The following is a 25,827-nucleotide window of genomic DNA, read 5'->3' on the forward strand; positions in this document are numbered from 1 at the left end:
TCTTGTAGATACAAACATAGATAGCACAAAAAGACGTATCCAACCCTCCACTCTCGACCAATTCTTCCTCCTATCCCAACCCGCTCCTAATCCTCCCCTCCCTAGTAAGTAATATTTTCGATAATCGGCCCCGTATAAACATGTCTCGCCCTAACAAAATAATAAACCACAGACAAAATAATAACACCCACCGTCCCCACAACACTAAAATTCATCGTCTCAAGCTCCACAACTGCATAAGTAGGCCAGAAGCTAAAGAAGACCGCAATAAGCGCATATACAATCGCAAAGATATTGATGAGGACCCCCCAAATCCCAGGGACATGGAATGGGCCCCAGACGAGTTTGGCGCCGATGGTATTGACCGGCTCGTTTGTTTCGGAGGACAACGAGGTTAAGATTGTGTTGGTTAGTCGGCGCCAGAGGAGGAGGGCTGCGACGAGGATGTATGAGAGGTACAGGCCTGATATGGACATTGCGCAGAGTTGGTTGAAGGCTACGGCTGAGCCGATGGGGATTAGGGCTAGGAGGGCGGAGATTGTTGTTGTGAGCACGACAGACCAGACGGGGATTGCTGTTGATTGAGAGACCTGAAATATTAGTACACTGTTCTGATTTTATAGTTTGACTGCCTTACCTGGCTCCATAGCCTCCAGCCTGGTACACCTCGGTCTCGCGAGAAGGACCAGAATTGCCGAGAGGTCGCGGCCATCATACCAGTCGAAGAACAGATACAGACGGTGATGACGATGGCAGACATTGTGGCCGCGCCGCCGACGGAGTCCGTGGCGTTGAGGAAGATTTCCATGAATGGATACCCCGTTGGCGATGCTAGGGCTTTATTGATGTCTCCAAGGCAGAAGAGAACTGCAATCAGCATGCCGAAACCCAAGCAGCCGTTGATCAGGACACTGAGAAGGATAGAACGAGGAACAACAACCGCAGCGTTCTCAATCTCTTCGGACATCTAGTTGAGTTATATGTCAGTACAATCGCGCAGTACATTCAGTTTCTCTGAGAACTCACATGAACAGCAGCATCACCACCCGCAAACGCAAAAACACACCCGATAAGGCCAACGAAGAACGACAGCCCATCTGAAGACCAACCACCCTCATTGATAAACTGGACAAAGACGTCCCTCGCTGAGCCAATCTCCTCTGCCAGCGAAACCAGCGGGATCATGACAGCGAAGAAGCCGAGGATATGAACGACGAGAATCAACCCTTCGAGCTTAGGGAGTACACTTCGTCCAACGACATTTATTCCCACGGCAAATGCGACAACAGCCCAGTAGTACATTGTTGGATGCCATGATGCAGGAACGTAGTCTGGGTGGGTGAGGATGGCGACTCCTTGGATCATTGTGCCTGTTAGGTAGCATGCCGTTGCGAAGGTCGCTTGCCAGCCGATTACAGTGAGCCATCCTAGAGAGACCAAAGGGTTAGCAATGGCTTAGGTCATGAGGTTAAGCTGTGAGGGTAGACGTACCGGATATGTAACTCAGGAAAGTGACGCAGGAGGGAGGGGCAAGCATGGAAACCCAGTGGTACTGCCCACCAGATGTCGGAGCCCTAGTCGATGGTCAGCATGAATCCGAGTTCAAAGCTCAAAACCAACATTGAAGCCAACTCTGACAAAACAACAAAGACACATGCGGTGCCCAACCAGACAAAGATGAAGCCATAGACAGCTCCAGCCGGACCACCACTGTTAGATCAACATTGTCAGCGCCGCTCACCTAACTAGAGAGGATAGAGAGAACAAACTTGGTCAATGGTTGAAGAAATAAACTAAGCAACAGTCAGTATACTTTCAAAAATAGAGCCTGAAATCCAAGAGCTATCATACCTCGTAAGACCCTCCCAAGTAACAAGAATGGTGCAGCTGAACCCAAGCATAGACAACAGCCCAAAGTTCCGCTGGAATTACATACAGATCAGATCGTCAGCATAAAGCACAGTTCCACCGTCCAATGGCCATTTCTCACCCGGAGAACCGGCGTCTTTCCCAACTTCGCCAGCTGAATATCATCAGATCTTCTGTCCCTCCTCGAGCCCTCGATCTCATGAGGCTCGCTGTAGAGAGTCTTCCTATCGCGAACAGACATTGTGAGGTATGGACGGGATACGGACGGATTGTGAATACACCTGCAGGAGACAGATGCAAAGGAGTAAAGAAAGACTATAGACGCAAAAATTAAAAAGCAAAAAAAGAGGATGCGCCCGACAAGGATCTAAAATAAAAGGGGCGAAGGAAAGGGTACCCGGAATAATTTGAACAATGGAAATGTCTTTCGCCTCCTGCCGACAGTCGACACCGAGATAGGATATTGTACAAAGTACATCAAGTAAATGGTGGCACCGCACGGGCACTCCCACGAGCAGACCGCACTAGGGCTATCTTGGTAGGTCCATTAGCACCACCAGCTGCAAGGACGGGATGACAAGACAAGGGTCCCCTGGACAAGGTAACATGCGCCCCCACATCAATATCTAGACCCTGGAAATCGACCTTGCGATTGGTATTCGGTTAGCCATCCCTGTGGCTGCAGCTGGTTTCGCATCCCGTTTAGATTGTCGTATCTACTCCGTATAGGTGGGCTGATACGAGTGTTCTCGCGACAGCGAAGCTCTCGCCCTCCCGCTCGCGCTCGCCCCTCAATGTGATACATCATACGGGAGATCGGGACCATCACGGCTGAATCGTGCCAAATTTCCGATTGCCCGATGGATGCTCGTGCATGTAGTTGGGTGTTGTGGGTGGGTTGGTTGGTTAGCGTGGACAAAGAGGAAACTTTATCAGGCTGTTTTCAGGTGCTAACTACGGAGAACGCCTAAGGCAAATGTATCTATCTTTGAGATGCCGCTGCTCTGGAGCCCGGAAACTTGGAACCGTCGATCTGTCTACTCATTGTTCTGAGTGCCGTTCGTCATGTCGAGGTATCCCAAGGATAGTAATGCGCCGGCGGTCATTGTCATGACGCGGTTCTTGCTGGTTACTTTGATACTGGGGACGCTTGCTCGGCTTGCGACCAAGTGGTGGAAGTATGGATCCCTTTTTCGAGACGATTATTATACTATCCTGGCTACGGTAGGTCCCAGGAATGGGCGTCTGTCGGAAAGACTTTCTGTTGACAAGACCTACTATACAGTTAGCATCAATCGCACAAGCAGTGGCTATATCGGTCGCCGTAAATAATGGATATGGAAGTCCGACCGTCCGGCTAGTTGATGGCCAGATTGCTCATATCCTGAAAGTGAGTCTTCTCAAGTGATCAAACCATTAACATTTTGAACATTCAGTGCTAAAGTCTTATGATAATTCCAGTCTCAATACACCGCGACAATCTTCTACATCCTCGGGATAGCCCTATCCCAACTCTCCTTCCTCTGCTTCGTCCAGAACCTTGCTTCCAAGAGTTGGCGCTTCACGGTCCTCCAAATTACAATCGCTGTCTTAACCATAGTGGGCGTTTTTGGCTCGGCCTTCCAGTGTCATCCGGAACAATGGGATTATATACATGATAGGTGTTTCAATCGAGTATGAACTGAGAAGGACGAAACAAATTGGACTGGGAGAGTTAACAAGTTTCTACAGGAAGCCTGGTTCATCTACGTCGCAGCCTCAATGATCCTAGCTGAAGTCGCTATAATTGCGCAGGCGGTCGTCATGATGATAAACGTCCAGACAACATGGAGACGAAAGTCAAAGCTTATGTCTGTTTTTCTGTTCCGAATCTTGTAAGTCACTGTCCTCGTTACTCCTCCACATGGATCGCTACAGCATGAGATTACAGTACTAACTATTAATGTCTCCAGCGTCCCAGCAACCCTCCTCGCCCAAATAATCCTCATCCACAAAAACATAGATACGCCCTCCCCAACCTCCTCCACCTGGTCAATAACAGTCTGCATGCAACTCTCCCTCGCCCTAAGCGTCGTAACAGCAAGCACGCCTCAATTCGTTCCCGTTCTACGCCAACTCCAGTCAACAGGAATGAAACTCGACGGATTGAGTCGGTATACCGTTACATCGAGTAATAATCCGGATTCGAGGTCAAGATACTTCCTCTCGGGGCGAAGAACTGGTGCTGCGGGGGAGTCAGGGCACGAATTGGAGGATATTCCGCTTGCGGCGACGACCACGACTGTTGTTGGTGGGGGTCAGTATCGGGAGGGGCATAGTCGGGATGGGAGTGAGGAGGGGGATGGAGACGGGGATGGGAGTCGGTCGAGTGCGACGGGAACGGGGGTTATTCGCGAGACAAGGACGTTTGTTGTTACGGGGGAGCGGGTTGATGAGCGGAGGTAGGGCTGGCTTTTTGAGTGCGGTGCTGGTGGGTTTCGGGTCTGGGATTCGGAAATCAAAAATAAAAATGGGTGTATTCTTTTTGGTGTATTCTTTTGTTTATCTCTCTGTATATAGATGATTGTTGGTGAGATGAATCCAATAGTGCAGCGATTGTATACTTAGAGAGATAGGTAATGGTACTCATAGGAGCTATACTACTAGACTCGCATCGAAGGCATGAGCGTCGACCATGATCAAACTGACTCGAGGGCTCTGTATTCTTTGCTATTGATCAAACTCAGTCCATCCAAAAGCCATGAAGGACCCAAAGCTCCAAGGATCTGGGATGGCATTCCCAACCCATAGCCCTACCCAGCGATGAGGGCGCTAAGCCTCTCTTCATAGGTATCTGCGAAACTACTAAAAGTACAAAATACTCAAACTCATTCAAGTTCAGTCTCTCATGAAATAAAGTCCATTCTCTAATTGTTGAAACACCTAAAGCAAAATCATTGTTTCCTCTCCCTACTCCCGTCTTCTTCTTCCTTCCTTTCCTCATCATCACTAGATCCCGACTCCGTCGGCTCAATCGAGTATTCATTGAAAGATGTCGGAGGTGGATACTATAGCCAAAATCCATTAGTATAAGATTAGGAAGGCAACGACCAAGTACTAAGTACTAAACGATGGAAAAGAAAAAAGAATAAACGTAATACATACCCCCCTCAAATCACCCAGTTCCGGCCCGCCGCTCCTCGAAAACCTCAACAGGTCTCGAACATCACTCTCCGAGAAAGTCCTTACGATCGAGCGCGCGAACTTTGATCTTGATGGTCGCTGCAGCGGTATAGATTGGACGCGGTACGTTTGTTGCCGCAGTCTGTAGAGCGTTCCTTCTGTGAGGCGGTATTTGGGGAGGTTATCGTGTGGATTTAGGCGGGTGTATTGGGGGGAGGATTTTGGGATGCGGTAGCGCATTTTGGACTCGCTGGGCTGGCTCTGTATTAAAGTTGCAGCTTAGATTGATAACGGTAGTCTTGATTCCTATGGTGGCTTCTTGGGGAGCGATAGGTGTATGTATGGAAATGGAGGAGCCATGCGTGTTCGGGGAGGGTTTGTTAGTATGAGTAGTAAATAGTACCTGGAAGCTATGTCAAAGAGCTCTTCTATGCTTTGTAGTATCTGCTGTATTTAGATGAGGACGCTGTTTCAGTTTTGTAGGGCATAAAGAATGATTGTGTGGGTTCGGTGCATAATGAATGCTCTTTCACGGACGTTGAGGTCTTTCATTGATGTCGCACTTGTGTTTGACTATTGGATAGAATAATGAAAGAAGAAAAAGCTATGATCAGAGTTGGTGAGCACCTCAGCATAGATAGAATTCTTGATGACTTGATGACTATCTAAGATTTGATTTAATCGACTGTAGTCTCGGATACCCTTCCTACAGACACGTTCCCGATGGCGTCAAGGAATTAGGGCTTGGGCAAACCGGAACTTTGCGTCAAGCTTTTGATATGGCAAGGGAACCGGGGCAATAAAATCATTAGTTTCGGTTACATTTCTTGATTATGTTAAAGCAAACGTAGTATTTAATAGAGAGTTATACTAAGTGGTGGTAGAGCCTACGGCAAAACCTCCTCCCCCTTCCAATCCCAACACCTCCCCCGTCCCTCAGCATCACCACTCCCCATCCCACACATCACATTTAACAACCGCTCCGCAGACTCCTCAGCACTCAACATCTCCCTGCCACTCCAATACTCTCTCGTGAAATCCGTCTTCACAGTCCCGGGATGCATCGCGATCGCCATAGCCCGCTCTTTGCTTCTCGTCCTTAAATATAAATCGAATGTCTTTGCGAGCTGGTATACAGACGCTTTGCTCGCGCGGTAGGAGTACCAGCCTCCCGAGGCGTTGTCGGATGTTGAGCCGACGCGGGCGGCCATCATGCTGTAGATTGAGTGAGACGGGAGGCGGAAGGGTGGGTTTGCAGATGGATTTTGGGTGTTGTTGTCTTCATCTTGAAATGGTGATGTGGATTTGTTAGGTAGGAACTGCGAGAGATATTTCATGAGCAGCATGGGTCCTAGAGCATTGACTTTGAAGCTGTCTAGGGCATTTGCGGCGTCGATGTGGGATGGTGATTTTTCGACACGTAGAATGCCGGGGAGTGTTATTGCTAGGCGGAGAGATGTATTTGGGTATTGAGAACGGATGTTTGAAGACATTTCAGATATGGATGGTTCGTCTGGGGGAAGTTAGCCAGGAACTACCGTATAGTAGGACTGATGAATAGGTGGGTACCGACCGGTTACGTTGACTTCGTAGACAGTGAGTCTTTTCTCGGCGCTTGCAGCGCCATTATTCTTGACGCCCTCGAGAAGGCGACTGCGGACGACATCACAGTCCTTTCGCGCGCTTGCGACGATGGGTAGATTTGTATGCTTTAGGAGCTGTTGCGCAAAGGCGAACCCTAGGCCCCGTGAGGCAGGGGTCACGATAGCGAAGCCGGATTTGAGACTTGCCATTATTTTGGCAGGCGAGAGTAGCTGTAGAAAATATGACGATGAAAATAAAGAGTAAGGAGTGAGATTAGCTGTTGTCCCTGATTACAGTCGAGTCGTCGACCCCTTCCATTTCTTCGATCTCATTGACATCATCGTGGATCGGAGGCTACAAAGTGGAGACAACTTCATATTCTCCGCAAGTTTCGCATCTATGTCCAGGGTAAACATTCGAAAAGAAGATCGTAATTGAGTTTAACCCTGATAAGATCATGGTAGTTAACACACTAGCTTTCGCATGTGATTGTTGAGCTACTGCTTGTCTAACAAGTAGCAACCAGGGCAGATTGAAAGATTACCCTACCGCTTATTGTATCAAGTCGATGGGATTAGCTTCATCATTATCAGAGCCATCACTAGTATCGCTTGAGAATTCTTGATCAGAATTTTCCTTGGTAAGCGGATCAAGCTGTCCATCATCGCTCCAGTCCCATTCCTCTTCCTCGTGGAGGATCATCTGGTCTCCCGTAACGCAATCATAAACTGACATATCTAATGTTGGGTGCTTATGCCGCAGGACTCTCAATTTCTTGAGACTAGACATTCTCTTTGCAGTCTCAGCGGCCGCACTGAGCATATTCCCTAGACCATCCGAGGCAGACTTCGACTCGTCGCAGTATTTACTAAACCCCGCCGAGAAGGTGTGAGTTTCAACGAGGCTGAGATTGACTATGATGCTTTCAATTGCCGAGTTATGCGGTATTTCAAAGACCCGAGGACATACTTTGTACGTTCGCAACCGAAGTGACCGCAAACAAGGCAGCTTTGATGCCAGGTCAGGGCAAATGTGTGTTCCGTGCTTAAAAATTTGAGCCGCGGGTACCAATAGAAAGGTACGCAAGGTTCGACGTTCCCAGGCATTCTATAAGCACAGCTGGCGACCACCTGAACAGATAGTGGCAATGTCCAGTCCAAGGCTGGGTATTCTGATCAAAGTGTTTGGAAGTCCGTAAGCTGAAAGATTGCAGCCGAGTGCCATGAGATAGAAGGGCCTTGAAGTGTTCATCCAGCCTGCCTGGCTCGTAAGTGTCGTAGGGCCAATCATACTTTTCGTTGGCGAATATTTCAAGGCGACGGGCGAAGCGAGTAAGCTGGACTTGCGCTGACTCGGGCAGTTTGAGGAAGTTGTTGGCGCTCAGAAGGAGATCCTCGAACAGGATAGGCTCTGCGAGCCTGTGCCACCATTTGGAGACTAAAAGGCAACGAGATTTCTCTCTGCAAAGTTCCTCACTGCCTATAAAGCGGATTATGGCACAGATGATCTCCACTGGAAGTTCCCGAAGCGGCATACTAAAAAAGAAGCAGGTGTGGGCAGTGCCTCAGTGTTGTACTTGCAAAGTCAGTCCCGTGCTTCGTGTTTTCTTTATGAGGTTTAGCGCCACACGCGAGTTTCTAGTGTAGATACCACACAGAGGCCAGAGTTCCTTTGGCACGCGCATATCCAGGCGATGTTATCATAGCACGGGGAAAGAGTCACTAGAGTCTAGGGTGGGCACCCAGCATTGCAGAGGTGAAGCAGACTAGTCCCTAGGGCACAGAACGCAGCCAGCGTTATATGATAAGAACTGTCTCGAGCGGATGGGGTATAAAACCACTTAGTAGATAGTCGATTCTGCTCAAGGGCTACAAGCTAACAGTCAGAGCAAACTTTGAACCCAAAGAACCATCAAGAGTGCGATCATATACTGCAATTCCAGCATTCAGATATTAGATCTTGAGACGGCTACGCTACAACAGACCTGCGGCCACTGAGCCAAAGTTATTCAAGATTCCGTGAGGTATGTATTAGAATCAAGACAGCATGCCCGTCCCTCCTCCACTTCCTCCATCGTTCAACGAAATAGACAACCAATAAAAAGCATCTTCGTTCCAACACGACCAAAGTCCAAGATATCCAGCGGAAAACATATGCTCTAAGTTCGACCTGAATCCCACCCAAAGTTTCTGCGGAGCGTAATAATGAGACAGTCCAATAGTGTATCTCCAAGTTGACCTGCGCACGAGGGAGTGACGAGATTGCTGCATCTGTGGGTCGATGGGTTACGGGTAGCGGACGATTGTCTGTTGTCTGCCACACATGAGTTAGATAACCTTAGATATCCAGTAAGAGAGATCAATAGAGCCATGCCTTTGAATTGGAGCAACAGCCTTAGTTGGGAACGGTGCAGTCAGGGTTCGGGCATTCGCATGGAGGCACTTGTTTAAGTTTTCATCCGCACCGCCAGCAAGTTGGAAAAGTAATAGGAGTGGCGGCCAGAGTCACATCATTTGAAGTGGTGACACTCTTGCAAACTGAAGTCTGAACAACGACAGGGGGGGCCATGGCGGAAGAAGGTACAATATAGACTGGATGAAATCGTGGACAAAGCTGTGATCTTGTAGGCTTGGAGAGGGTACTGAGAGTTGAGACGTGGGTGTTGGGCAGAGTGAAGAAGTTGTTGCAAGTCAACCTGGAAAGATGAATTTGCGACTAAATCATTTATCAAAGTGTTACTCATGGTTGAGTACAGCAGTTAGACCTACGCGCTGGAGCCTGTGGCATAGAATTTGCTCACTTGCTCGCTCAGTGAGACTGGAAGCTAGCATACCCAACAAACAATGAGCACGACACAACTAAACAACCTTCCACCTCGCGGCCAAGTCCAGTTCATCGTAACGACTGCCACTATGGGTTCCATCAGCGATATCTGGGCTTCTTTTGAGACTCTTGATCCGGAAAGCGATCAGATCCCAAGAATACAGTCTATTCTTCATAACGCAGACTGGGAATATCTCATTACGCAGGCGGTTCAACTCCGCCAGCAGGAGCAGCCGGAGTCATCAAAAACACTCACATGCTCGGTAGACACGACTAGATTTACATGTGGATTCAATAATCTGGTCGTTGCGCTCACCTTCTCAGACTCAGTTCAATGGATAGCAAGGGTTGCGCTGCCCCAGGAAAATGAAGACGACAAGGCTTACCAGTTGCTTCTGAGCGAGATAGCCACCATGAGACTTGTACGCGCAAGAACGACAATTCCCATCGCCGAAATATTCGCATTCGGCCCTCAAACAGACGACTTTGGTTTTGCGTTTATACTGATGGAAGCACTTCCTGGCAGAATTCTTGACGATCGACTGGCACTCTCGGTTCCCGCACAGTACATGAAGCACTTCGTCACCCAGTTGGCCACTTACGTGTATGAGCTGAGCTGCGTCAAGTTCGAAAAGATTGGGTGTATCGTGCCTGACGATTCATCCGAGGGAGTGAAATTATCCCCATCACTCTCAGGTGAAAGCCGAATCTTATCGACTTCGCTAGAATATTTCTACCGCTTGCGCAAGAGAGAGACAAAGGCGATCCTCAAGGCACACAAAGGCGAGCAGCAGTGGGAGGCCGCGGCCTGGTTTCTGGAGAAAGCTGTTACATCGATGGTCACCGAAGAGCATATGTACGGTCCGTTCCCGCTGTGCCACCTGGACCTACATTTTGGAAATATCCTCGTGGATGAGAATTACAATATTACGGGAATTCTGGACTGGAGTCATGCTCAAATAGCCCCTGTTGAGCGATTCGCTATATCGCCAGAATTCATTGCCCCTCCCGCTGCGCCGGCGGAGTTCAAGCAGGCTGTTTTCTATTTTCGAGATTTGTTCATCAAGGTATTGGGAAAGATTGAGGAAGAAAGGGAAGCGGATTCGGGCACGGCACAGATGATGCTGTCTCGCTTGATTGCATCGCCATTATCTGAAGTGGTCTACCGGTGTACCTATAGTTATCACTGGAGGGCCATCTATGACGCGCCCCTGATTCTGCCGCTGCTGTATGGGGAGGATGCTCGATGGGAAGATTTTCAAAGATTCTATGCTGGCAGTGTAGCTTAGAGCATCTAGTCTAGACGAGGTTTTACTTCTAGAGACTCTGGTAAACAATGGTAACAACATGGTACGTCACATTACGCAGGATACAACCACTGCAGGTCCCGCAGTTACCAATTTTCCACTGGCTGCGGCTCCGGGACGCGGATCTCCATCTCCAAGTCTCGATCCAGCCGGCCCCAGATCACTGCTACAAAGCCCGCTTACACCCACTGCCATTAATAATTATGACCCATTTATGACTTGACGATTTGACGTTCTTCAGTTGTTTGTGTCTGTTCTGGATCCACCCAGGTTCACTACCGACAAACAGGCGTCCTGTTACTCGATCTCGAGGGCTCCATGTCTTGCCTCTCCTCAAAGCGTCAGAGGGAACACGAGGAGCTCCCGACCTATAGCGAGGATTCTGTACGGGAGAGAAAGGTTCGCCGCGCAGATGGATATTCCGCTGCGACCTTCTCTGCTAACGTTCGAGCTTACAGAAACACCGTTCTCTACCTCTTCGCAGTCCCTCGAAAGCCGGCCAACACTCGAAACTCTTCGAATCAGATTCGCAAACCTCACTTTCCGCTCGCTCGCCTTCCACTTTAACTCCCGTCGAGTCCTCCGATGATGAAGCTGGCTTCATCAAGCCACCCTTTGGGTCGAATCCCGTGAGACAGCAGTTCCCACAGGGTCCTACTGACATTGGGCTTGATGGTGACACGTCAATGGACTTGGATATTTCTGAAGATCCAGTATTAATCGGTGGAACCGCCGAGAATAGTCGGCCGCCAAATAATAGCCACACCGCACTGTTCTCAGTCGATACACAACATTTGAATATTCCAAGAATAGCGGTGACCGACCCCTCGGAATCCCCTGATCAAACTGTTGAGTTGAACGGGGAGGGTGCTTGGTGGCACTGTCAGCGATTGCCGAGCCCAGTGAGCGACATTGGAGATAGCATGTCGGACATTAAATGCACATCTGACGAGGCGGATATGGATTATGAGCTGTCTCCCACACGTTCTATTCAATCACCGGGCCCAATGAATTCATCAACCATGGAGGCCGAGGCGGCTGACGTGCGAGAACAGCTGTCGTCTTTAGACATACCCGACCAGAGGAATACGAAGGTGGCTGCGACTCTCAAGCCGCCCAAGAAACTCGGATTCTCCATGGGCTATCGCGCCGACTGCGACAAATGTCGGCGTAGAGTACCTGGGCATTACAGCCACATTATTGGCTGATTATATTATACCCCTTGGTCTGTCGTTGTTTGACAATGAGCCAGCAAATTAGCTCTTTGCTTAGCATTTTTATTTTCATTAGCGAGATTATGGAGCATGGCGTTATTGGGACACTTTTGATCATTTGTTACTTTACTCTTATGGATTGATACCAGGCGTTGGGCGACGCTCACGATGTTGTATGGCAGATACAAGACATCGTTAATAAAATCCAGCACCGCATTGATGCTGTATATATGCTCCAGAATCACCCCGCATATCCAGTTGTTCTAAAATCTAGATTCTTACCTCGTCAGAATCCGACCTCTTCCGAAGAGCATATCCGATGGCTGACATAATCCGTCGTCGGATGGCAATCCAGGTACACTTTCAAGGTTGCTACTTGCTCTATTCTTCTAATAACCTGACGTCCACACTCACAAAATGACATTCATCTCATATAGCTCAGGATTCTGTCCGGAGTATGAACCTACGACAAGCCCTGAGATGAATCTGCATCCCGAGCGGGTTGCCGGTTGAGACTTGAGAGGACCGACCTCGCTTCCCCACACGTCCCCAATCTTTTCGGCGGCAGAGCCCTTAGCCGATCTTCACTGCCGGCAGTTAATGGCAACGCGGAAATGGTCCTGGCCTCTTAAAGGGCCTTGAGCTCCTCCAATCCAGCTGAACGGTCGACTCTCACTCCGACGCACTTTTCAAAACCTCAACCTCTCTACCAGTGTGCGTGTGAAGTCCCGTTCCTGGTTTGCTTCCGTTATACCCCCGTGAGTTCCGGATACAACCCAATTGTTCTCCGACTATAAAGCTGACCTTCGGAGGCAAAAGTTCTAGGATATCATTAAATTGAGCTATTCCTTCGCCATGGCTTCCCCAGTTCCCCGCGGCATCCGCCAGGTCCTCCAAAAGTCTCCCTCCGACATCGTTATCCTCTCCTCTCTCCGCACGCCCGTTACCCGCGCAAAGAAGGGCGGCTTCAAGGATGCTTACCCGGAGGAGCTCCTCGCTCACGTCCTGAAGGCGACGCTGGAAGCCAACCCGAACCTCGACCCTGCCTTGATTGAAGATGTCTGCATTGGTTCCGTGCTTCAAGAGCTCGGTGGCGCAAAGGCCGGTCGTATGGCTCAGATCCACGCCGGCTTCCCTCACAGCGTTCCCTTCCACACAATCAACCGACAATGCTCTTCCGGTCTGGCCGCTATCTCGACCATTGGTAATACTATCCGCGCGGGTGCTCTGAACATTGGCGTTGGTGGTGGTATGGAGTCCATGACTCGCAACTACGGCTCCCGCGCCATCCCCACCGTTCTGTGGCCTGAGCTCAAGGGGTCATACTCGAAGGACTCGAGGGATTGTATCATGCCCATGGGTATCACATCTGAAAACGTTGCGTCCCGGTACGGAATCAGCAGAGAAGACCAGGATGCATTCGCCGCCAACTCCCACAAGAAGGCCGCGGCCGCGCAGAGCGGCGGACTGTTCGATGCGGAAATTGTCCCGGTCAAGACTCTCTCTTACGAGCCTGAGCACCCCGATGCCGCTCCCAAGGAGATCACCGTCACCAAGGACGACGGTATCCGCCCCACCATCTCCGTCGAGAAGATGGCTTCCCTCAAGCCCGCCTTCTCCGCGACAGGATCCAGTACTGCTGGGAACAGCTCTCAGGTCAGCGACGGTGCCGCTGCCACTCTTCTGATGCGCCGAAGCACTGCTACTCAGCTCGGCTTGTCCTCCTCCATCAAGGGCCGCTGGGTCGGCACCGCCGTCGCCGGATGCGCCCCCGACGAGATGGGCGTTGGTCCTGCTGTCGCTATCCCCAAGCTCCTCCAAATGCTCGACGTGAACGTCTCTGATGTCGGTATTTGGGAGCTTAACGAAGCTTTCGCTTCCCAGGCTCTCTACTGTGCTCGTAAGCTGGGCATTGACGAGGCCAAGATTAACCCCAAGGGTGGTGCTATTGCCATTGGCCACCCTCTCGGTGCCACCGGTGCCAGACAGCTTGCTACTCTTCTTCCTGAACTCGAGCGCCAGGGCCAGGAAGTTGGTGTTGTTAGCATGTGTATCGGAACTGGTATGGGAATGGCTGGTATGTTTGTTCGGGAGTAGATCTGCCAACTTTGTCCGTAATGTTTTAGCGCGAGATACCTGTATATAGCAACTTCTCAAAATTTACAATCATGCCATTATGAGGTTTATCCGAGTATATACCATAGAATTACCATTAAAAGCCGCGAAGTAGTGATCCGTTTGTACTTTAGAGAATGCCAAGCCAGGTACAACAAGTCACGTGCCAATAACTCAGCCTCTAAACTTTTCCCCAAAGTGCTACGCTCAACCAACCAGGCCACTCAACACCACAAACATGCGCTCCTCTTTGCGCCTCCTCAACTTGGAGGCCTCAGCCCTCCAGGGCTCCCGACCCCGCTACATCTGCTCAACATGCAGACAATCAGCGCGCCCGCGCCCCCTTGTCTCCCGTCAATTTCTTCGACACGCCTCGGACAACTCGACCCCAATCACGGAACGAGTGCGCCGCAAGCTCTGGGGAACAGATAAACCACCTGGCTTGGAAGATCCATACGGCGGTGACAGTGTGCTGTGGAAGAAGAAGGAGGGTGGTCAGGCTCCTGAGCCCGCTGAGCCGCCGAAGCAGGCGGAGGAGCCCGTTGAGGAACCTACCTCTGGTGACTATGAGCCTGCTTTGGACGGAAAGGGACTTGCTCGTGTTGGACACTTGGGGAGGTGGGAGGATTTGCCGCCTAAGGCGGCTGATGCATACAATCCGTACGTGGTGGTTCCCTGGGTTTACTCCCCCGGATGGGTTCAATTGAAATCCAATCAATGCCCCGGGCCTCCCTTCAATTTCGATCCATTATAATTTGTATGACGAAAACTGACTCGATTGATTTATCCTGCAGTTTCTTCCAGCGCCGACTTACGGTCCCCGGACACCTTGCGATCGCCGCCCACCAGACAGCAGTTGAACTCGCCCTCATGTATAGGATGGGCAGACGTGTCACAGACATCTGCGAGGTCGTTGAACACGAGAAGCCCATCTTCGACCTGATCTACAACACCAGATTCGAATTCACGACTGGCGAGCGCCCGACAACGATGGTGCACCACGAGAGCGAGGAAGCGAAGGAGGCGCTCAACTTCGTCTTCAGCCAGATCGGGTCTCCCCACCCTGCGAAACAATCCGAGAACATCAAGGAGACCGAACCTCAGACTGAGACCGTCGCTGAAACCGAGGCAGCGGCTGAAGCTGAATCTGAAGCTGATCTGGAGGCCGCACCGGAAGAGGCTCAGTCGCACCCGGCTCCTGCTTCTACTTCGCCTTTCTTCGGGTACAGTAATATCAAGGACAAGGGCGTCCTGCAGATGGATCTCCCGCCCAAATACAAGTTCGCTGTATGTCAAACAAACCAACCAACCAACCAACCAACTCATATCCTTCTGCCAACCTGCCAGACTAACTAACAATCAACCTCTAGTTCCTCAAGCGCTTCACCCAATTAACCGGCCACCGCATCCCGGACGTCCACGTTGCGGAAATGACCAAGGTCAAGGACGTCCTCAAGTACCTGAACAAGGAACTCGCTCCCAAGCCCAAGAAGCTCGGCGAGCACCTTGCCGTGAGCCAGAAACTGAGGGCTCTGCCTAATGTTAAGATCTCGGTTAAAAAGGTTAAGCCCTCGGATCGGGATGAGGAGTTGGGAAGGAAGAAGATTATTGATGCGGAGTTGAGGAGGAGGGAGCTTATTTGGTAGATGCGTCAATCCATGAGTTGTGTGGTAGCTTGACTGGTTCTTGTAGCATCATGTTGTTTTTATATTACATTATTTTTTTGTACAATAACTGTCTTACTGGTTGAAATGATATACATATGTAACAGATAACAGATATTCAAAGGGCCATACGGCAGAAGACAAGACGAGTCATAATTCATTCTGAGCCAAAGAGTAAACTTTTGCGGCATCATCAGACACCAAAACACGTAGAAGCCGGCTCTGGTATCTAATCAAAACTATGCCAAGTCCAACTAACAGGGAAAAAATAAAAAAGGAAACGAGCCCGAGTAGATCTTCCAAACACTAGCTAATTCTTTTATTCAACAAACAAAAAATCTAAGCAGACCCATTCGCAGCCTTCGCCTTAGCAGCCCTGCGAACGCGCACAGCATCAGCCAGATCCTCAAGCGTGGTAACCGTATCCTCCCAATTAATGCAAGCATCCGTGATGCTGACGCCCTTCTTTAGCCCGGCGGGTCCCTCGGCCGGGACCTTCTGGTTGCCCTCGTTGATGTTCGACTCGATCATCACGCCAATGATAGCGTCCTGGCCCTCGCGCATCTGGTCGGCGATTTCCTTAGCCACGAGCGGCTGGTTACGGTGGTTCTTGTTCGAGTTGCCGTGCGAGCAGTCGACCATAACGACCTCGCGCTGCTTCTTGGAGCGCAGGGCCTCGCGCGCGCCCTTGATGCTCTCGCGGTCGTAGTTTGTGCCCTTGCTGCCGCCGCGGAGGATGACGAAGCCGTGCTCGTTTCCGGAGGTCTTTGTGATAGCGGCAAGACCCTGCTTCGTGACACCGAGGAAGCGGTGCGGGTGTGCGGCTGCGCCAATGGCGTCAATGGCAACGGTCAGGTTACCGTCTGTGCCGTTTTTGTAGCCGATGGGGAAAGAAAGACCAGAGGCAAGTTCACGGTGGAGCTGGGACTCTGTCGTGCGAGCACCGATGGCACCGAGGGAAATCAAGTCGGAGAAGTACTGCGGCGAGATTGTGTCCAGCATTTCAGAGGCAATGGGCATGCCCATGCCTGTGAGATCAGCGTAGAGCTTGCGCGAGACGCGCAGGCCCTTGTTGATGTTGTAGGACTCGTCGATGTCCGGGTCGTTGATCAGGCCCTTCCAGCCGACTGTTGTGCGGGGCTTCTCGAGGTACGCGCGCATGATGATGCAGATGTCCTCGGAGAGGCGGGTCGCGAGCTCCTTTAGGCGGCTGGCGTATTCGAGGGCTGTCTCGGGGTCGTGGATGGAGCAGGGGCCGACGATGACGAGGAGGCGGTCATCGCGTTGCTCGATGATTTCGACGGCTTGAGCGCGGCCGGAGCGCACGGTGGGGAGGGAGGCTTCTTGCTATCATTTTGTTAGTTTCTGCTTTCGGACATGTTGTTTGGTGTGGCTTTGTATTGTGAAGGTATTCAGGTATGACTCACAGAGGGGACTTCGGATTGAAGGAAGTGAGGGGGGAGGAGGGGGTCGTAACCCAGAACTATTCAATTAGTATACTATCTTGAGGGTGTAGTTTACAAGGCAATACACACCGCGAGTGTCCTCGTTCCGCTCTGTAGTCGTAATAAGAGGCATTGTTGTTGTTGAAGCGAGCAGCTCACAAAATTGTATAGAGGTGGGGTGGAGTAGCTAGAAAAAAAAGTATGGGAGGAAGAAGAGCTCGGTGGCAGCGAAAACACTGGAATTTCGCAGAAGAAAAGAACAGCGCACACTCAATTCAAGGCAAGGAGCAAGAGGAGGTGAGAGCAAAAGCTGTCAAGAAAGAATGGTGGCAGAAGCAGAGTGTCTGGACCCCTCGGCTTAGCAGAGCGAGATCGGTGTCATGATTGTCGCTGCAGAAAAATGTATCTCGGTGGGCCGCCAATCAGAGGCCTCCAATTCGCACACTTTCATGTGCACTGCCCATTATTAGGTACGAATAGACACGAGAGTTATTCTTGTATAATTTTCTCGAACTTACTTCTAACATCTTTGCTAGCCATGTGGCACGCCTCAACGCCTCAGTATTGCCCGCCTAAGCTTGTGGGAAGCCTTATGCTTCCAGGCTGTGCTGTGCTCAAGTCATACTTAGTAGGGCACCGGTGAGCTGCTTACCGGTTGGAGTATCGATGCCCAGCTGGCAGCCATTTCGGACTCCGAACCCCTACAGTGTTACAAGGAGTAAATCAAGTCTGGCTGTGAGACTCTAGTTTTTGAATATGTTATTGATATATGCATAAACTCAGCAGCAATGGTATCACTATTTACACATAACCGCTCTTAGTCGTACAATAGGTATGTCATGGGTGTTCCTCTTCAAGACCCAACTCTTCTTGGATCAAATCAGCGATCATAGGACCTGCCGCTTCTCTGATTCTACCCTGTAACATTCCATGAGCGTATTCTGGCTCAAGTCCAAACAACGCGTCAACATAGTCATGCAAAGGGGTCCAGTCAATATCGGGGTCCCAGTTCCCTCGATCAACACCGTGCTGAGCAACGAATGCTTGAAGGCTGAGCAGGCCCTCACCAAGAAGCCACTGCTCTATCGCCGCTTGCTGCTCAGGGCTGGGACTAGGCAGTTCCTGTTCTTCTTCCAGCTCTCCTCCCAAGATATCATCTTCTCCAGCTTCCTCTCTTCTGGCCCCGAGCCCGGGAAAGTGGAGCGCGCCGTTGTTGAGTTGGTCCAAAAGACCACGAAGCCACTGAGGCCGTCTGTCTTCTGGTATTTGGTTTATATATGACGGTGTTGGGTCCGACTGCTGTCGGTGGGCTTCCGACTCGTAGGGTGGGAGAGGATCAGAAGCCGAAATTCGTCCAGAGACAAACCGGGTGGGCAAGTGCGTTGTGACCCGCGGAGTGTCCGAAAGTACCACATGGCGCGCGATATCAAGGGTGATCTCCGGAGGCTCGATGGGCTCGTCGCCCTCTGGTAGCGTGTCCGCCACCTCGACAAGAAGAGAAACTACCTCTGGCGTGTTCCAAAGGTCTTTAGTGCGGACAATGTAGAGCTCGGTAAACATCTCGTGCCCATCGGTCGGAGGAAGCTTGCCCCAGATGCGCTTCGGCATTGGCTGGATGTCTAGCTCCTGTGCTAGCTTGCAAAACACCCATGGATAGCGAGCCATTGCCTTGCGCATCTGCTCTCGGCATTCTTTGGGCTTGTTCAGTCGCAGGTATGCCAGTGCTAGTGAACATTGAATGTTCGGCAGGTGCTCCCACTCTTTGGACAGCCTGGTTTGCGTGCACAGTTCAATCAAATGTGACCACTCTCTGCCACGCAGTGCCAGATTATCAATCATAAGTCTCATGCAATAAGGATCCTTCGGATCTAGGCTGAGTAGCAATTTTGCCCATTCGTATGCTGTTCTCCAAGTTCCTTTCATGCCCAAATTGGCAATGTATCTCCAACCGACAAGCCAAAGTTCACGGTTCGCTGCGTGCAAAAAGTCAAGCCTCGCTTTGCCTTCTTTGAGACGGGTGCCAAACGAGGAGTGAACTGATCGCCCAAAGTTGAAGAGTGCTCGTTCGAGAAGGTCCGCAGATACAGCATGATCACCTTGGTGTTTGGCAATTTCTGAGACCTGAAGAAGAGTCGAAATGTGATAAGGATTGTATTGAAGAAGTTGAATCATTCTCTGCGGGTCCATAGACTCCACGCAAAGTTCAAATTGTCTTTGAACATCCTCGTATGCACTGTTGTGAAGGAAGCGGTAGACGGTAGCGCCGTTGGGAAGGGATTCGACCTGCTCCATACCAAGACCGCCACTGGGGGCTCGAGGCCATTCATCCTTGCCCTGGAACAAGATATTGCGCCGTTGTGTAACTCCTGCAAGGCTGTGACCCCTGCTTGCCGGGCTGTATCTACCCGTCAAAGCACGACCGAGGTCTATTGTTTCCCGAGCCCGCTCTCGTCGGCGGCCTGAACCCGAAGCCGGCTCATCAAAATTCTCTAATACAACATTGCCGAACAATTTGCGCATCTCGTTGATCGCATTGAGTGCCTTGGAGTCAATCCCCAGAAGATCCTCCGGAGTCTTGGGGAATCCATCATCCGCCGTTTGTCCTGCGTGTCCGGTGCTGGCCTCTCCCTTTGAGTGGACAGCTAATTCCTTCAAGGCTCGATCGATCTCATCCAGGTCCTTGTTTTTCCCAGCCTCCTCTACTGGCTCCTGTTTCGCGGCGCTCTTCTTCTTCTTGTTCTTTGCCTTCTTTTTCTTCTTCTTTGTTGGGTCTGTTGTTGTCGGAGGGGCTACCTCGACTGGCTGGGCAACTGGCGCGGGGGCTTCAGTCTCAGACTGTTGCTCCTCCTCATCCTCCTCGTCTTCGTCCGCGGCGTTCAGAAGGTCAAAGGCATTGAGTTTGTGTTTCGATGGTCTGGCAACCGGCTCGTCTTCGCTGGACTCTTGGTCTTCTGTTTCTGCTTGCTGCTCTTGCTCCCGCAGCTTTTGCAGCTTGCGAATCGCACGGGAGGACATTCGGGAACGTAGGTCGGGTTCGCGTGGTAGAGGAGGTAGTCGGGTGGAAGCAAATTTGGTATAATGGCCAGTGTCGTACGCAAGCGCCAATAAATATCAACTGCAAAAATTCAAGTAGACTCGACAGAAGATCTTCAATTTGTGAGTCTGACTGCGGGGATGACGACACTGGCGGCGATCAAATCGGGCTTAGTGCGGAGTAGGGCGTAACATGGATACCGTATCTTCTGTATCCACCGTACCTTGACCAGCCGCGGCACGTGACAGTGACGAAATCGATGCCTTGTTGCCTGGGGCAGAGCTCATCCATATGGGCCGCATCTCCGCCTCCCTTACAACTCCAAGCTCCAGTAGTCGTGTGTTGCTGGGTGCCTCGGTTTTTTTCCATATCTCAACCCACAATCACTGGCTCAATGCGTCGTGCAGCTATCCAGGCCGTCCGTACTGCTCGTCGTGCACCAGTATGGCGGGTCAGCGGTAGGAAGCCGTCCGCCATCTCTTTCACTAGCAGCCAGTCTCTCGGTCTCCGGCCCTACTCCAATCGTCCTGAATTCCTCTCCGCCACGCTCCAGTCCTCCATGCATCTCCGAACCTTTTCCGTCGCAGCAGTCTCCGCAGTAGTTGCATCGGGAGCTTGGTACGCTTATCAGGGCGACAGCTTCCAAACGCCAGCCGCCGCTGGTACGTCCTCCTCTACGCTTCGGTCCCTCACACCTAATGCGTACGCCGAGCAACCTTCCTCGGAACCGACTCGTCGTGCTCTCCTGGTGGATAACGACCAATTCTACACTGCGACACTGAGCGGGGAACAGCCTTTGCAGAAAAACACTGACGACTCTGATCGCCGCCTTTTAGAGATGCTCACGCCTGAGCAAGCTACGCAGAAGCTGAGGAAGAATGAGGAATCATACTTGGTAAACCGGGGCAAGGGAGTCGTGCGGTATGATGTCGTTCAGGTGCCGAGCAATTCTCCCATTGAAGATGACCATGCGGAGAAGATTGTTGAGGTTCCTGCCTCGACGGCTGCCGCCAACGAGGGCGAGTCCAGCAGTGACTGGATGTTCTGGGCGGTATTTGACGGCCACTCGTAAGTTCCTGCCTCTGAATCATACTGGTTTTCATTAATTTCTTGTCGGTAGTGGCTGGACTACGTCTGCCAAGTTGCGCAACGTTCTCATCTCATACGTCGCCCGAGAGCTGAACAGTACATACAAATCCGCATCCACCGATCCATCGTCACTAGTTCCATCATCCGAGGCGGTGGACGCTGCTATCAAGCAAGGATTCGTTCGGTTGGATAACGACATCGTCCACGGCAGCGTCAGCCAGGTGTTCAAAGAGAACTCCCGCCGCGCTGCCGCCGAGTTGCTCGCCCCCGCTCTTTCTGGCTCCTGTGCTCTCCTCGCCTTCTACGACTCTCAGTCCAAGGATCTCAAGGTTGCATGTGCGGGCGATTCCCGTGCGGTTCTCGGCCGCCGCGGTGAGAACGGAAAGTGGTCAGCAACACCCCTCTCCGAGGACCAGACAGGCGGCACGCCCGCTGAGATGGAGAGACTGCGCGCCGAACACCCTGGTGAGCCCAACGTCGTCCGCAACGGTCGAATTCTCGGCCAGCTCGAGCCCAGCCGCTCTTTCGGAGACGCCTTTTACAAATGGACCAAGGATACGCAGGATAAAATCAAGCGCCAGTTCTTCGGCCGCACACCTCATCCCCTCCTGAAGACACCCCCCTACGTCACCGCCGAACCCATCGTCACCACAACCAAGGTCGAGCCAAGCCAAGGTGATTTCGTTGTCATGGCCACCGACGGTCTCTGGGAAATGCTCAGCAACGAAGAAGTCGTCGGCCTCGTCGGCCAGTGGATTGAGGAACAAAAGGCCGGTGCCGGCGCCGGCAACAAGAGCTGGATCAAGAGCCTCTTCAGCTCCCAGCCCACTCAACTCCCCGTTGAACAACCCACTGAAGCCACGGCTGATGGCCAGCGTCGTCCCATCCGTCAACAGCAGTACGATATCTCCGGCGCCGCTAGTCGATTTGTCGTCGAGGATAAGAACGCGGCTACTCACCTTGTTCGTAACGCTATGGGCGGAAAGGATAAGGATATGCTTTGCGCCCTGCTTACCCTTCCCAGTCCCTACTCTAGAAGATACCGGTGAGTTCCACTTTCCATATAACCTCCTCTATCTGAAAAATATCTAATTTATTACAGCGACGATGTAACCGTCGAAGTCATCTTCTTTGGCGAAAGCCCCGACAACCGCACAATCACAGTCAACGAAGAGGCCAGCGCCTCAGAGGACAAAGCAGTCAAGGCTAAGCTTTAGAGCTTTAGAAAGCGAAAGATTTCATACAATCCCAATACCCAATCTTGGTTCTCGGTTCACAATGCAATGCAAGCTTTCCTCTTTCCTTTCTGTATCTGCTAAACTTCGGTTGTTCCCTTGAGTTGAGTTGTTATTCCTGGTTTGTCTCTGGCTGGGTGACTGTGATGGCCTGGGTTACTTTATGGCGTTTTCTTTCTCAGTTGAGATTTGACATCGTAGAGGGGTGGTGATCAAGTTGATAGGTAGGTAGGCTGCAATTTACTCGTTGTCTGTCCAGAAAGACCCGAGGCAAATGATCCTTGGTTTTTTGCCTAGGTAGCAGGTAGCTAAATAGGTCAAATGACTCACGTGAGTCACTTCACATTCTAGAGGTGGGGCACGTGAGCTGATATGCCCTCATATCCTAACCAACATTAGGAGAAAGGAAGGGAAACACTAAGTCAAGCTTGGATGTTGATTCCGTGTTTATTGAGTTGAGAGAAAGGTAAACTGTTTGCCATTCCTACTCTTTCACCTATTTTGTTAAGGGTATATACTAAAAGTGGAGGAGGAAGTAGATGGTAAGAGGGAGTAGATAATAAGTAGAACTTTCACACTTCAAAGAACTTGATGGAAGTAAAAGTAAAGTCCCAGCCTTCATCACCATAGTGACAGCCCATTGACATGGATGGCAGCACGAGCAAAATACGCCCCTCATCCCCTCCCGTTTCAGCTTCCCTTCAGTTCTCTATCCTCATTTCGCTGCTTCTCTCGAAACGGCCTCAACATCAGGTCTCGTTTGTTGCCTTTTCACCATGCCATCCGACTCAAGCCCTTCTCTGCACTTAATCCTGTTTGGCTTTCGTGGTTTGGCAGTATTGGTGAGGTTCAGGTGAGAGATCTTGGGATCTGTGTTATTTTTTCGAGCTCCGAGACGACCGATATTTTAGCAAGAAGTGAGGTACTTGTGAGCGTTTATTCAAGCAACGGTGACAGTGCATCACCAGTTCGGAGGTAAGTGATATGGTTGTAAGCCTGCTTTGAGATGGCGAAGAACTGACGGATACAACGTAGCCCACCATGTCGTTTCCGAGGGATTATGACGAGATAGCCGAAGAGCAAGAGAACGTCGGTGCGGGCCTCGAAGTCACATTCCACTATGCAGCAGACTGCCTCGATCCCGACGAGCCTTATTTCGGCCTGATCATCTATCGGAACCCAGATGGAGATATCCTCCCTGGCTCGAGTACACACACTTTCTTTGAGCAGGACCCCGTCCTTGAGAGCGCTACAGCTGCACGACGTCGTCAACGTATACCGCCCGAGAGACCCCCACGCTCACCTCAGCCAATTCAGACGTGGGAAGAGCTGGCACAGCCACCCTGGGTCTCTCCACGAGAACGAGAACGCCAGGCTGCAGAGATTGTCTCACGCCCTGAACTTGATAATGAAACAGACTGGTCAACCTGGCCAAACAAATGGAGTACACATCACGACTATTTCCTGTGGACCTGTCGTGGGGCTGTGGAAATCATTACAGACCACCTTGAGGCAGTCTTTCGTTTCAAACCTCCCATTGACGAGACCTTTGTTGCCGCAAGGCTGGGTGGAATCAACGCGTACAAGCAGATGACATTTCTCCGCAAATATGTCCCTGGCGAGATTCACACATTGCAGCGAGCAGAGGCTCGTGCCGTAATTTATAAAGCTGGTATTTCACATTCAGAGGTCCGCGGGTGTACCCATGAGATTGATTTGGAACAGCCAGATTATGGCAGTCCAAGTACGTTGGACCCATTTTACCCTGCTGGGCACCGTCTGATTGGAGCCGCGCCGACGATGCATATGCCGCAATGTACTTGGGCAAGGAACCCGTCCTTTTTCGCCGCGAGTATGGCTGGGCATTCGCCGAGGCCCTCAGCGTTGAGTTCATCCGCATTCGAATGGCACGAATACCACACTTGAATCTCACATAGATGGAGCTGCAGGCTGCGAAATCCCGCCGTGACTTTCTGGTCAATGCGAACCCTGGCGACTATATCACGAGAGATCCTATCAGGCCCGGTGGAAACAATTTTGTCAATCCCAACTCTCATTTCTTCTGACTTGGCACGTTTTTGTATCCTTCCTTTTCTCAGCAAGACCATTCATCCTCAAAATTTTCGGCCTTATAGCAGATCCAAGTCACAGTTGAATTTCTGGTATCATTTTCTCATAGATTTGAACTTCAGAATGTATTATAATCATTTCTTTGACGTTCCTTTTCCTCCCTGAGAATAGCTAATAAAAACTCTCTTGAAAGGTTTCAATGACGGATAGGGAAACATGTACTTTTGAAGCAGAGCCGTTTGCAAAGTCGCAATATTCGTACTGGTAATCCAGTAGATAATAAGTGCTGCCGGCATTTGATATTGGTAAGATGAAAGCCCGACATTCAAGGAAAGAACCTGAATGAAGATTTTAAGGAATCGAAATGCGAGCGCTTTCCTCATCTCTTCACGCGGCATGTCGGCGATACTCTTGAAACTCGGCGTCTTCCAACCGGAACGGATGTTCGTAAGGATAGACACGGTCAGAAGCGCGGAAAGAACACCCGTCGGGTCACCAGCTAGTAGATCCGGAAACCAGAGCGCGCCTTCCGTTGCAAGTGTCGGTTCAACGGGGAGGAGAGTAGCACTAGCGTCCGATCCAGATGATGAGATGAGTGAGAGAAGCCACGGAACCAGACCGTTGTTAATCCCAGACATGGCCCTGATGCTTTCCATAATAGTAATCCAAACAGGCAACTGAAGGAAAGTCATGGGCCCATAGCCTCGTATCAACCCCCAGCGACTGCGTAGCTCGGCGTGCTTCTTTAAACCCTGCTTGTTAACCATGCGGCGAGCTTCTGACGGAGTCATCTGCCTTCCAGTGTGCGCTTTGCGCGCGGCTTCATCTTGGTAGTGACTGCGCCAAGCCATTTGGAGAGGTGTGATGTCTGCAGCTTTCCGAGCTTGAACCTTAACAAACATCTGCAGAGGCAGAGCGACAACCATCCGAACAATGAATGCTGTCAGCGGGAGAGAAAACACCCATGGTAAATGGCTGACAGTGTGGACGCCATAGATGAAGCCCGAGGCGACGCCGAGCACCTCGCCTACAAACGGAGCTGGCTTGGTAGGGTGAAAGCGTCGGACCTGTTGGAATTTGAAGGGCAATGCCCTGGCTTGTCGAAGACCAACCCTCATTCTGACTGACTTTGACGGTTCTGAACGAGACAGGGCAGAATTGGACCTGAAAGGAGAGATCATACGACAGCTGCACACGAGTAAACACGAGAAAGTTT

The 25,827-nt window shown here is 50.9% G+C and overlaps 14 protein-coding genes across 14 annotated transcripts; 7 read left to right on the forward strand and 7 right to left on the reverse strand.

Annotated features, from left to right (window-relative positions):
* Positions 1 to 19: 19 nt before the first annotated feature.
* BDV14DRAFT_12769 (putative GABA permease) lies at positions 20 to 2,387 on the reverse strand. The gene is made up of 8 exons (XM_073766027.1): positions 1,991 to 2,387; positions 1,852 to 1,922; positions 1,770 to 1,793; positions 1,621 to 1,710; positions 1,492 to 1,574; positions 1,027 to 1,427; positions 638 to 967; positions 20 to 590 (listed from the first exon to the last, which is right to left on the reverse strand). The coding sequence occupies exons 1-8, from the start codon at positions 2,108 to 2,110 to the stop codon at positions 102 to 104; spliced, it is 1,608 nt and encodes a 535-aa protein (XP_073622273.1). The 5' UTR covers positions 2,111 to 2,387; the 3' UTR covers positions 20 to 101.
* A 547-nt stretch (positions 2,388 to 2,934) lies between these two features.
* BDV14DRAFT_205796 (uncharacterized protein) lies at positions 2,935 to 4,314 on the forward strand (the record flags this gene model as incomplete). The annotated part of the gene is made up of 5 exons (XM_073774799.1): positions 2,935 to 3,093; positions 3,155 to 3,259; positions 3,331 to 3,543; positions 3,601 to 3,743; positions 3,822 to 4,314. The coding sequence occupies 5 exons, from the start codon at positions 2,935 to 2,937 to the stop codon at positions 4,312 to 4,314; spliced, it is 1,113 nt and encodes a 370-aa protein (XP_073622274.1).
* A 488-nt stretch (positions 4,315 to 4,802) lies between these two features.
* BDV14DRAFT_205797 (uncharacterized protein) lies at positions 4,803 to 5,271 on the reverse strand (the record flags this gene model as incomplete). The annotated part of the gene is made up of 2 exons (XM_073774800.1): positions 4,803 to 4,916; positions 5,014 to 5,271. 2 exons carry the CDS (start codon positions 5,269 to 5,271, stop codon positions 4,803 to 4,805), a joined length of 372 nt encoding a protein of 123 aa, XP_073622275.1.
* Positions 5,272 to 5,918: 647 nt separating this feature from the next.
* On the reverse strand, positions 5,919 to 6,856 carry BDV14DRAFT_206931 (uncharacterized protein; the record flags this gene model as incomplete). The annotated part of the gene is made up of 2 exons (XM_073775032.1): positions 6,605 to 6,856; positions 5,919 to 6,544 (listed from the first exon to the last, which is right to left on the reverse strand). Exons 1-2 carry the CDS (start codon positions 6,822 to 6,824, stop codon positions 5,919 to 5,921), a joined length of 846 nt encoding a protein of 281 aa, XP_073622276.1. The 5' UTR covers positions 6,825 to 6,856.
* Positions 6,857 to 7,008: 152 nt separating this feature from the next.
* On the reverse strand, positions 7,009 to 8,149 carry BDV14DRAFT_206933 (F-box protein; the record flags this gene model as incomplete). Its single annotated transcript, XM_073775033.1, has 2 exons — positions 7,009 to 7,659; positions 7,733 to 8,149. 2 exons carry the CDS (start codon positions 8,147 to 8,149, stop codon positions 7,168 to 7,170), a joined length of 909 nt encoding a protein of 302 aa, XP_073622277.1. The 3' UTR covers positions 7,009 to 7,167.
* A 1,378-nt stretch (positions 8,150 to 9,527) lies between these two features.
* On the forward strand, positions 9,528 to 10,522 carry BDV14DRAFT_193875 (phosphotransferase family protein; the record flags this gene model as incomplete). Its single annotated transcript, XM_073771834.1, has 2 exons — positions 9,528 to 10,231; positions 10,492 to 10,522. 2 exons carry the CDS (start codon positions 9,528 to 9,530, stop codon positions 10,520 to 10,522), a joined length of 735 nt encoding a protein of 244 aa, XP_073622278.1.
* A 541-nt stretch (positions 10,523 to 11,063) lies between these two features.
* Positions 11,064 to 11,953, forward strand: BDV14DRAFT_193876 (uncharacterized protein; the record flags this gene model as incomplete). The annotated part of the gene is made up of 2 exons (XM_073771835.1): positions 11,064 to 11,144; positions 11,204 to 11,953. 2 exons carry the CDS (start codon positions 11,064 to 11,066, stop codon positions 11,951 to 11,953), a joined length of 831 nt encoding a protein of 276 aa, XP_073622279.1.
* Positions 11,954 to 12,357: 404 nt separating this feature from the next.
* Positions 12,358 to 14,130, forward strand: BDV14DRAFT_12812 (thiolase family protein). Its single transcript, XM_073766031.1, has 2 exons — positions 12,358 to 12,717; positions 12,772 to 14,130. The coding sequence occupies exon 2, from the start codon at positions 12,815 to 12,817 to the stop codon at positions 14,054 to 14,056; it is 1,242 nt and encodes a 413-aa protein (XP_073622280.1). The 5' UTR covers positions 12,358 to 12,717; positions 12,772 to 12,814; the 3' UTR covers positions 14,057 to 14,130.
* Positions 14,131 to 14,297: 167 nt separating this feature from the next.
* On the forward strand, positions 14,298 to 15,849 carry BDV14DRAFT_184900 (mitochondrial 54S ribosomal mL50 protein). Its single transcript, XM_073770581.1, has 3 exons — positions 14,298 to 14,734; positions 14,869 to 15,361; positions 15,445 to 15,849. Exons 1-3 carry the CDS (start codon positions 14,313 to 14,315, stop codon positions 15,718 to 15,720), a joined length of 1,191 nt encoding a protein of 396 aa, XP_073622281.1. The 5' UTR covers positions 14,298 to 14,312; the 3' UTR covers positions 15,721 to 15,849.
* A 12-nt stretch (positions 15,850 to 15,861) lies between these two features.
* Positions 15,862 to 17,533, reverse strand: BDV14DRAFT_184901 (3-deoxy-7-phosphoheptulonate synthase). The gene is made up of 3 exons (XM_073770582.1): positions 17,274 to 17,533; positions 17,166 to 17,221; positions 15,862 to 17,085 (listed from the first exon to the last, which is right to left on the reverse strand). The coding sequence occupies exons 1-3, from the start codon at positions 17,314 to 17,316 to the stop codon at positions 16,078 to 16,080; spliced, it is 1,107 nt and encodes a 368-aa protein (XP_073622282.1). The 5' UTR covers positions 17,317 to 17,533; the 3' UTR covers positions 15,862 to 16,077.
* A 411-nt stretch (positions 17,534 to 17,944) lies between these two features.
* BDV14DRAFT_184902 (transcriptional repressor TCF25 family protein) lies at positions 17,945 to 20,314 on the reverse strand. Its single transcript, XM_073770583.1, has one exon. It carries the CDS (start codon positions 20,196 to 20,198, stop codon positions 18,021 to 18,023), a length of 2,178 nt encoding a protein of 725 aa, XP_073622283.1. The 5' UTR covers positions 20,199 to 20,314; the 3' UTR covers positions 17,945 to 18,020.
* A 211-nt stretch (positions 20,315 to 20,525) lies between these two features.
* Positions 20,526 to 22,917, forward strand: ptcF (type 2C protein phosphatase ptcF). Its single transcript, XM_073766036.1, has 3 exons — positions 20,526 to 21,285; positions 21,338 to 22,351; positions 22,409 to 22,917. The coding sequence occupies exons 1-3, from the start codon at positions 20,612 to 20,614 to the stop codon at positions 22,521 to 22,523; spliced, it is 1,803 nt and encodes a 600-aa protein (XP_073622284.1). The 5' UTR covers positions 20,526 to 20,611; the 3' UTR covers positions 22,524 to 22,917.
* Positions 22,918 to 23,582: 665 nt separating this feature from the next.
* On the forward strand, positions 23,583 to 24,478 carry BDV14DRAFT_193882 (uncharacterized protein; the record flags this gene model as incomplete). The annotated part of the gene is made up of 3 exons (XM_073771836.1): positions 23,583 to 23,630; positions 23,691 to 24,230; positions 24,287 to 24,478. The coding sequence occupies 3 exons, from the start codon at positions 23,583 to 23,585 to the stop codon at positions 24,476 to 24,478; spliced, it is 780 nt and encodes a 259-aa protein (XP_073622285.1).
* A 267-nt stretch (positions 24,479 to 24,745) lies between these two features.
* BDV14DRAFT_193883 (putative mitochondrial export translocase Oxa2) lies at positions 24,746 to 25,729 on the reverse strand (the record flags this gene model as incomplete). Its single annotated transcript, XM_073771837.1, has 1 exon — positions 24,746 to 25,729. The coding sequence occupies one exon, from the start codon at positions 25,727 to 25,729 to the stop codon at positions 24,746 to 24,748; it is 984 nt and encodes a 327-aa protein (XP_073622286.1).
* Between the last annotated feature and the right edge of the window lie 98 nt (positions 25,730 to 25,827).

This window comes from Aspergillus stella-maris (genome assembly GCF_047715825.1).
Source record: "Aspergillus stella-maris strain CBS 113639 unplaced genomic scaffold BDV14scaffold_106, whole genome shotgun sequence".
NCBI lineage: Eukaryota > Fungi > Ascomycota > Eurotiomycetes > Eurotiales > Aspergillaceae > Aspergillus > Aspergillus stella-maris.

Excerpts from the sequence above, each read along its gene's own strand:
- BDV14DRAFT_184901 (XM_073770582.1), bottom strand. The coding sequence starts at position 17,316 with ATGCCTCTTATTACGACTACAGAGCGGAACGAGGACACTCGCG. Across the intron at positions 17,222-17,273 it reads GCGGAACGAGGACACTCGCG|TTCTGGGTTACGACCCCCTC; the intron begins GTGTGTATTGCC and ends CTAATTGAATAG. Across the intron at positions 17,086-17,165 it reads TTCAATCCGAAGTCCCCTCT|CAAGAAGCCTCCCTCCCCAC; the intron begins GTGAGTCATACC and ends ACAAAATGATAG.
- BDV14DRAFT_12769 (XM_073766027.1), bottom strand. The coding sequence starts at position 2,110 with ATGTCTGTTCGCGATAGGAAGACTCTCTACAGCGAGCCTCATGAGATC. Across the intron at positions 1,575-1,620 it reads TTGTCAGAGTTGGCTTCAAT|GGCTCCGACATCTGGTGGGC; the intron begins GTTGGTTTTGAG and ends ACCATCGACTAG. Across the intron at positions 968-1,026 it reads GTGGTGATGCTGCTGTTCAT|ATGTCCGAAGAGATTGAGAA; the intron begins GTGAGTTCTCAG and ends TAACTCAACTAG.
- BDV14DRAFT_184902 (XM_073770583.1), bottom strand. The coding sequence starts at position 20,198 with ATGTCCTCCCGTGCGATTCGCAAGCTGCAAAAGCTGCGGGAGCAAGAG.
- BDV14DRAFT_184900 (XM_073770581.1), top strand. The coding sequence starts at position 14,313 with ATGCGCTCCTCTTTGCGCCTCCTCAACTTGGAGGCCTCAGCCCTCCAG. Across the intron at positions 14,735-14,868 it reads GCGGCTGATGCATACAATCC|TTTCTTCCAGCGCCGACTTA; the intron begins GTACGTGGTGGT and ends TTTATCCTGCAG. Across the intron at positions 15,362-15,444 it reads CGCCCAAATACAAGTTCGCT|TTCCTCAAGCGCTTCACCCA; the intron begins GTATGTCAAACA and ends ATCAACCTCTAG.
- ptcF (XM_073766036.1), top strand. The coding sequence starts at position 20,612 with ATGCGTCGTGCAGCTATCCAGGCCGTCCGTACTGCTCGTCGTGCACCA. Across the intron at positions 21,286-21,337 it reads GCGGTATTTGACGGCCACTC|TGGCTGGACTACGTCTGCCA; the intron begins GTAAGTTCCTGC and ends TCTTGTCGGTAG. Across the intron at positions 22,352-22,408 it reads CCCTACTCTAGAAGATACCG|CGACGATGTAACCGTCGAAG; the intron begins GTGAGTTCCACT and ends AATTTATTACAG.
- BDV14DRAFT_12812 (XM_073766031.1), top strand. The coding sequence starts at position 12,815 with ATGGCTTCCCCAGTTCCCCGCGGCATCCGCCAGGTCCTCCAAAAGTCT.